The 8849-nt window shown below is 40.5% G+C and overlaps 1 protein-coding gene across 1 annotated transcript; it reads left to right on the forward strand.

The window, feature by feature from the left end:
• The first annotated feature begins 3831 nt into the window (after nucleotides 1–3831).
• LOC119890019 (transcription factor Sox-8) lies at nucleotides 3832–8566 on the forward strand. The gene is made up of 3 exons (XM_038701020.1): nucleotides 3832–5456; nucleotides 5797–6032; nucleotides 6198–8566. Exons 1-3 carry the CDS (start codon nucleotides 5041–5043, stop codon nucleotides 6944–6946), a joined length of 1401 nt encoding a protein of 466 aa, XP_038556948.1. The 5' UTR covers nucleotides 3832–5040; the 3' UTR covers nucleotides 6947–8566.
• Nucleotides 8567–8849: the final 283 nt, after the last annotated feature.

Raw genomic sequence — 8849 nt, forward strand, 5'->3', positions numbered from 1 at the left:
ATCCCATAGGCATCCAGGAATTAAGCAAAACTAAGCAAGTTAATTAAGGGGCAATGAGGGGGCGTTTTTCCAATCTTTGTCTGATGGGAGACCCACAGTCTCTAACTTAGAAAACCCCTGACTTAACATAATTCCTTCCCGGCCTGCTACTATAGCTGTATAGTCTGTCTACAATCTCTAGTTAACATGAACATACAGAACTATCACAAGCGAAACGCCACCTCACAAAACAGTTATGCGTCAGGGAGAAAACACAGCAAATAATCTGGAAACACTTGAGGTCTTTTTATACTCCTGACACTAAAAGAGTGTGGCCGTAGGCCAAACACACCCTGAGACGTTTTGGACTAATTGTTTCCTTCAGTTTCAAACACTCCCCCTTCAATTTATTCAAAACTCCCTTCCTTCCCTCTTCACCGAGCAACCCCTCCCCTCCACTTTTCTACATCTACTAATAGGTTTAAATAAAACCTTCAATTGGTCCAGTAAACCCCTCATTATGGTGTTTTAATAGAATGAATTCAGGATAGTCCAGGGTCAGGGGTCAATGGAAGGTCCTAACACACAGCAGCTGTCATGGGGGTTGGACTGTGATTAGAACCAGTGGAGTCAAACATCCCTGGGTCGACCTCACTAAGTAGAAAACCTGGAAAATACATTTGGCCACAGACCAAAATGGAAAACATCCACCATCCAACTTCCAAAGGGGGTGGGATGAGTAGCGATGGAACAGAGAGGAGGAGTAAGTACATCCATCACTGAGAGTTAATGTGCGTGTGAACCTGGCTGGAAAATCCTGAATCTTTTCACCTAGAGATGTAACAATACCAGGTCCTATAACTTTGCCGTGGGTTGTGAAATATAGTATTTTCTAGTGATATTCTGTCTGAGGCTTTTGTCCTTGCCTGCCGGTTGAATTTGCTGCAACTGTAAATTTTGCACTAATTACCTTCTTTCTGAGTGTGTGAAACCAAAGATAGAAGTGGTTTGGTTGATGTGGTGCAGGGGTGAAATATGACTTGTTAGCAGCCCAGGAGCTTGTTCCACATGTGGTTAGGCAGTGGTTGGGATCGTCTGGGTGAGAGGGAGGGCATGCCAGTCTCCATGGTTCAGCAAGTTTACACTGACTCAGTGTGTAATCAGTGAGATTATTTAACAGAATGAAGGCCTGCTGTTTGGGTTAGGGTTAGGGCGCTGTGGTGGCTGTTTCCACAGTTGTTCTTCATGTGAAAACGTTTGTATAAATTCTATCAGAATTTTTGTGGTGCAGGATTTATACATCATGCACAAAAATAGGAATTTAAATTTTAAATATATGGCTCACATGCAATATTTTGTTGGATTTATAGCAGACATTTATCCAAATTAGGTTTTTTATGAACTTGGTGACCTTTATGAAAGGTGTAATCATCCTAACACATCTAAAACTCTTTTCTATACTGCACAGTTCTGTGGCCATTGTTTTGGCTGCTTAACATACTTCGTCCAATAACTAGCTAAAGTGAAGAAATGTGCCTAAGTGTATTAAAACACAGAAGCATAGACCAAAGGGAGCAAGATTCCTGTGGGTGACAGAGTAATTTAATTTTGTATGCACATTAGAAGCCAGAGAGTATAATTTACATGTGGGGTAGAAGTGACTAAGGCCCAGGAGAAATGGGATAACATGCTCTGCTAAGGCCCAAGAAAAAAATAAATCAGAAAATCTCTACCCTGGTCATTCCCTTTGAGATGCATCTTGCAAAAATAGGAAAATGAAAACCTTCCTTCATTCTTTGGGACACTTAAGGTTCATGCGCGGTTACCTCTCCTCTGTTGCTCCTTCCTTTTCTAATCAAGCCTGCAAACTCTGGCCAGAGTTTCTCCCCACAATACAAGAAAGCATGAAGGGGGGAGGTTGGAGTCTGTTTTAAGTCTGTCTCCTTCTCTCTACACAGAAACCAAGACTGTCTCAGCTTAGCAAGGCTCGACAATAGCTGTCACTCATATATTGGGTTCATCCTGTTTCATCTTCAGTGTCATTCTACCTGAATGAGGCGATTGGTGAGGAGTAACTGAATCGGTTGCTGAGTGCGTTTGTTTATTTTTTCCCCAATAAATATAAATCAAATCCCTTTTTGAAATATGACACACTGGTTTGATTTATAGTGATTTGTTTGTTTGCTTGTCTGTCTGGATACCTCAACCCTGACAGAAGGATTTCCATGAAATTTAGTGTGGAGACAGGACTTGAGCCAGCAACAGTTGATTCAGTTTCAATTGTGATTGGGAACAGGGGTTTCCAGCATTACAAGTGACACACACTAACAAAAAAAAAAGATTTAATAACAAATCCAAAGGGAATGTTAACTGGATCAGTAAATCTGTTTATTTATGCATAAGTGACAGGAATTATGTCTTGTGTTTTTCAGCAAATTGATTAATTAATGGATGGCACTGGCAGAGTGCTTTCTAGTTCATTATCAAAGTTAACACTAGCCTCATGAAGGTGGAATGTAGTGAATCCTGTGAGAAAAACACAGAGATAGACGGGTAATATTAAGCCTAATATTTATTCCAAAATGTTTAGTCTTTTCTGTTTAAAATGTAATATATTACTTTCACACATGCTTGAACCCTAACAAAAAAAACGTCTATAATTCTACATGAGTCTTACATGCTCACACTAGCATACATACACACAGTAAATACTTTTCCATGTGTGAAGCAGGATGAGAACGAAGTCATTCACGTTTGACAACTAGTTGCTGTCCTGCCTGTCTGTTCTCACACACACACACACACACACACACACACACACACGCACTGAACTTGACCCAACAGAGCACTTTGACAGCAGCTGTTAGAAAGAAAGGCAGCTTGCAACAGACCAAGCACTTTCATTTTTTCATTTGTGATATCACTTTTCAACAAAAAAAGCTTATTTTACACGGTGGTACAGACATCAAACACAATATAGTTTCATTCAAATTCAATGGCAAGGCCTTTCTTAAGTCTTCTGTTAGTAAAAGAACAAACAATGAAAACTTCTTACCTTACTGTGCAAGCCATTAACTTTCTTGTAGTAAACTGGACTGTATGTAAACGGCACAATTTCTGTTATTTCCACATTACAAACTCTCTTCTTCTCTCAGCCACCTGCAGTGTGCATCGAGCAAAGCAAACTGCCATCCAGAACAAACATACCTTGTCTTTTTACAGGGAGGCCGGTGATAAAAATCACCCCACAATACATGAACACAAAGACACCTTTAACAAAAGGCAGTGATTGAATCTACAGCTTATCTCCTCTGCTCTTTATATCTTTAGTGTCATAAAACGCCTGCTAACTCTTATGGACCACAGACAGACAGACGGCTGGGACAAATTAACTTCCTCTTCTATATATGGAACATTTATCAAAGCTATAACTGGGCTCACACAGGCCAGGGACGTTTAAAGCTTTTGTTATCGAAGCAAACACACGTTTCTGTCAGAAGTCGCTTCAGGAGTGAGTGTATTTGTTTCAGGGTCATGATCATTTGTTTAGATTTGATAGGTCACACATGAAAAGATTATATCAACACAGACAGATTCAACACTGACAAATGACTGTTATAAGCATTAATTAAATATTTTATTTATTGTTATATCCCCAAAGAAAGAAACACAGCCATCAGTTCTAACTAGTGGGAGGGAGCACCAGCCCGTCTCAGTAACAATGAGATCTGGCAGACATGAATTATATATTTGCTATAACTTGAAACCCTGCTGCAAATTAGTTTGTTATGAGCCTTGACACATTTGTAATTTCATATTTAACCAAATTAACAGTATATTTAATACTTCACTTTGGTGTTATCTGAGAGAATAAATACCTGAATATCAGTCTTCAAGCTATTCTTTGCATACAACGTTTTCTGATGGTTGATTGATACTTGTTCAGATTCAGTTCACTTGGAGCCAGAGTCAGTGACCTTCATCTGAAATAATTATTATTTATTATTTTTTTCTTAAAAGAAAAAAATCTATTTTTGGCATTTGACATATTATGTCAAGTATAGAAATTAACGTAATACATTACTGTCATTCTTAATGTGTTTATGATATCAAAAAACTTTTTTCAAGAAATAAAATCCTGCATATAGACAGGAAAGTAATATGTAATAAGTAATATGATATCATAGATATCATGAGCCTATATTGCAGTAATCATATTACTTTTTCCCCCCCAAAGGAGATATTCGCACTTCAATCCTATGTCAGATGCAAGCCATTGGAAAGTATCAGACTGTCTTGCAATTAACAATTCACTGATCATACAAATGTTTCAGTTCCTCAGGACCTTCTCAAGAGTGTTTACACGCATTCATTTTGATGATTTTATCACCAAAATTAATTAAATATTAATATTAAGACTGAAATATTACCAAATATAATTATTTACTTATTTAGAATTTTATATTTACATTTGCTGCATTAATGGGAAAACAACATCCAATGTGTGTTTAAAAAAATAAAAAGGGGCTGATTACATCTACTTATTACATATTTCTCATTACATTTCCTAAAAGCATTTTAAAATTGTGGCAGATATCTTTGACATAAAGTGTCAACTTTAATAAACACAGAACTGCCACACCAATAGAGAAAAAAAAAGAAAGTAATGAAGCCCACATAAAACCCTAAACCAATGGGGAAAAGTGGTGATTTGTTCCGGCCAATCCTAGGCGGAGGGTGGAGTGATGATTTTAAAACTCCAACTCAAGTTGCTGTAACGTGTGACACCTCAGCTCACATTGTGGTCCACAACTTTCAAGACTGCACCTCCCATTACAGCCTAGGAAAACAAGAGTAACGAAGACAAACAAACAGGGAGGCAGAAGGAAAACAACGGACTTATATTGACTGAAATTGTTAAAGGAATTTACTGTGGCGCACCGTGCGTAAAAGGCGCACTGGCCAATTCGCTGCGCGCTTGAATTCAGTGGTAACAGTGATTTTTGTTTTTAATTGAAGATTACATTTTCGGATTTTCATTCCTAAGGGGCTGAAAGAATAATGCTAAAAATGACAGAGGAGCATGACAAGTGTGTCAGCGATCAGCCGTGCAGTCCATCGGGCACAAACAGCTCCATGTCCCAGGACGAGTCCGACTCCGATGCTCCGTCCTCACCGACAGGCTCCGACGGCCAAGGATCCTTGCTCGCCGGTTTGGGCAAGAAACTGGACTGCGAGGACGACGACCGGTTCCCAGCTTGCATACGGGACGCCGTCTCTCAGGTCCTGAAAGGATACGACTGGTCCTTGGTGCCCATGCCCGTGAGAGGGAACGGATCTCTGAAGAGTAAACCTCACGTCAAGAGACCCATGAATGCGTTCATGGTTTGGGCGCAAGCGGCCCGCAGAAAGCTGGCGGATCAGTATCCACACCTGCACAATGCAGAACTGAGCAAGACTCTGGGGAAACTGTGGCGGTAAGGAAACATTTTATATGTTAAAAAAAAAGAAATGCAGGGATAAACAGGGTGTGAATCCATATAATTAAAAGAAAATTATGGCTACAGATTTGGGCATCATTTCATACATAATATTTTAAGTTGCCGGCTTTGGCAATTACAAAAATATACAGTTTACACAATTTCAAAAAGTTTTGATTTTTCAACTTAAACGATTTAGAATACATTTTTAAAAAGGAAAATTGGCATTTACTTCTGACCTCTTGAAAATAAATAAATACAGCTAAATTTCACATTGTTATTTTTGTTTAGTTTGATTGCATACATTTAATGTTTTATAATATTTTGTCCACCATAGTTTGCTCTCGGAAAGTGAGAAGAGGCCGTTTGTAGAGGAAGCAGAGAGGCTTCGGGTTCAGCACAAGAAAGATCATCCAGACTATAAGTACCAGCCCCGGCGACGGAAGAATGTGAAACCAGGCCAGAGCGACTCAGACTCAGGAGCAGAACTGGCACATCACATGTATAAAGCTGAACCAGGGATGGGAGGACTGGCAGGGATGACTGATGGACACCACCACCCAGAACATGCAGGTATGTTGTTAATTTAATAAAACAAATAATGTTTCAAAATGCAACTAGTTTGAGAGTTTTACTTTAGGAAAGAAATATTTTTAGGCTATTGTAAATTGTTTAAATAATTTTTGTAGTTGGAGTGACAAAGCCTCATGCTTTATATTGGTATTATTTTCTTTTCAGGGCAGCCCCATGGTCCCCCTACACCGCCCACTACTCCCAAAACAGACCTGCACCATGGGGTGAAGCAGGATCTGAAACATGAAGGCCGTCGTCTTGTTGACAGCAGCAGGCAAAACATCGACTTCAGCAACGTCGACATCTCTGAGCTCAGCACTGATGTCATCAGCAACATGGAGACCTTCGATGTGCACGAGTTTGACCAATACCTCCCGCTCAATGGCCACGCCTCAGGCTCCTCCACCCTGCCTTCAGACCACAGCCATGGGCAGGCTCCAGCGCCTGGTGGCTCTTACACTTCCTCATACGCAGGCGCCAATGGGTCAGCGTGGAGCCGCAAGAGCACCATGTCCTCCACCTCTCCCTCTGCCAGCGAGGTGGGCCAGCACCGGCTCCACATTAAAACGGAGCAACTGAGCCCCAGCCACTACAGCGAGCACTCCCACAGGTCACCCTCACACTCCGATTATGGCTCCTACAGTAGCCAGGCCTGTGTCACCTCGGCTACGTCAGCTGCCTCGGCTGCAGCTTCTTTCTCCAGCTCCCAGTGTGACTATAGTGACATCCAGAGCTCCAACTATTACAACCCTTATTCTGGCTACCCTTCTAGCCTCTACCAGTACCCGTACTTCCACTCATCCAGGCGGCCCTACAGCAACCCAATCCTTAACAGTCTGGCCATGGCTCCTGCCCATAGCCCTACCGCCTCCAGCTGGGACCAGCCCGTCTACACCACGCTGTCTCGACCTTAAGGTGACAAGAAACTGTCAGTTCGCACCAGAGACTCATTCAGATTGATGCACTACTAATGAAGGAAGTAAGGAGCAGGTGGAAAAGTATGTGTGTGTGTGTGGGGGGGGGGTTAGTAGGCTACCTGTGACCATTTGAAGATGAAACAAACAAAAGAAAAAAAGTGCCTGCTGATTTTATACAAAGCTATATCGTTGCAATGAAAACACTTGTACAGACTTTTTACACAAAGACAAATTGTGTTGTTGGTGAGCCAAACTCCTCCATGAGGACATGTCGCCTACGCCTACATCCTGTACATCCCCCTTCTTTCCAGTTTAAGATTGCACGTGTGCACACACTTGAGGTAAAGCAAATGGCCTGCCACTGAGTTGTGTAGGAGAGAAACGGTTTTGCTCAATTCTGTCGCGAAGCAGATGGAGAAGCAGATACATTGGAGAATGTACACGGGACCAATGATGTGAATTTGCAGGAAAATTTACATTAATGGCCAGAGCTATAACGCAGCACATTTGCATCAGTGGATCAGTCTTAACTAAATGGCTCATATGAATCTTATAGTGTCATTTTGTCATAAAAGTCTTATGTATTTATGTTCATGCATTATTGGTTTCTTTTTTTGTTCTTAAAGTAGATAAAAAAATGTAATGTGGGTTTGGTTATTTACAGTACTGTTTAAAAAAAAATGAAAATAAGGTAAATGAAGTGAAGGACAGTACAAGTACAATAATTCTGATATCATTCCGCTGAAGACCAATTTCCAGTAACATCTCCATTCCAAGTTGCAAGCAAACAGAGCTGGACCAACAGAAGCGCACAGGACAGAACAGGTGTCTGAAAGCTATGCTTGTCAAATTGCGATTAGTCATGATCTAGAGTTAAAGGAAATGGGGTAAAATAACACCACACACTCTGAGTGACATGTCAGCTGGACCTCCTGTATATGCGGATGGACAACATGCGGATATGTGTGTGTGCATGCATCCGTGTGTGTGTGTGTGTGTGTGTGTGTGTGTGTGTGTGTGTGTGTGTGTGTCAGGGAGATACAGCGCTTCTGTATCTGTGAGCCATTTCTTTGGGAAAGAGATACATATCCCATGGCATGATACACACCAAACGATACTTAAAAAACTCTTTAATGAAAATTATCTTTAAACTTTATCCATGACTCAAAGAATAGTATTCAGGGTTTAAGGAGGAATTTAAATGTGTGTGTGTGTACTTTTGCCCATATTTATCTCATTGACCATCAAGTGCCAACTCACTGCTGCAGTTTCGCGCAAAACATTTTTGTGCCTTCTAATGCTTACTGTCAGTATTTCAAGATGAAATTGAATTATTAACAAACTTCAGGCAGAACACAATCAGTAACCCACACCAGAAACTCCTACAGTTAACCTGATTATATCCTTAATTTGATATCATTCCTTACAGCCTTGGTTTGTAATGTTCTGTGAGATGCTGTATGAGAAACGTATGGAGTATCATGCTCCAGGTTTTGTCCACAGAACTGTGTTTTGTATATTATTCTGGTGTATAATTTTGAGAAAGGCTGTGAAAATTATTGTTGTTCTATTAACTAGAGTTTCATTCACACATGCACAGCTAACCCATTCGCTGGCCATTTAAAAAAATAAATAAAAGATACTTTATCTTGATATTGGTCTTTGTCATTCTTTTTTGTCAACTTGTTCACATTTGTTCTGAAATATATTTGGAAATAACGTGAAAAAATAAATAGAATTAATTGCATTGACATGAGCATGTTTATGGGTTTGCCTTCACGCTGGATGCCAGCTGTTCACATTAGCCTTGTCTGACATCTGTACTGTAAGCTACAGCTGTGAGGGGAGACCAGTGAGACCTTCAGGGAATTATTCTCAGCTCTTATCCCTCTGAAGAGTT

Source organism: Micropterus salmoides, unplaced genomic scaffold, assembly GCF_014851395.1.
Source record: "Micropterus salmoides isolate LMB-PRFRI ecotype aquatic unplaced genomic scaffold, ASM1485139v1 Ms_hic_scaffold_10, whole genome shotgun sequence".
Taxonomy (NCBI): Eukaryota; Metazoa; Chordata; class Actinopteri; order Centrarchiformes; family Centrarchidae; genus Micropterus; species Micropterus salmoides.

Bases quoted from the DNA above. Each gene is read 5' to 3' on its own strand.
- LOC119890019 (XM_038701020.1), top strand. From the start codon at position 5,041: ATGCTAAAAATGACAGAGGAGCATGACAAGTGTGTCAGCGATCAGCCG. The intron at 5,457-5,796 runs GTAAGGAAACAT...TGTCCACCATAG, and splicing joins ACTCTGGGGAAACTGTGGCG to TTTGCTCTCGGAAAGTGAGA. The intron at 6,033-6,197 runs GTATGTTGTTAA...TTTTCTTTTCAG, and splicing joins CCACCACCCAGAACATGCAG to GGCAGCCCCATGGTCCCCCT.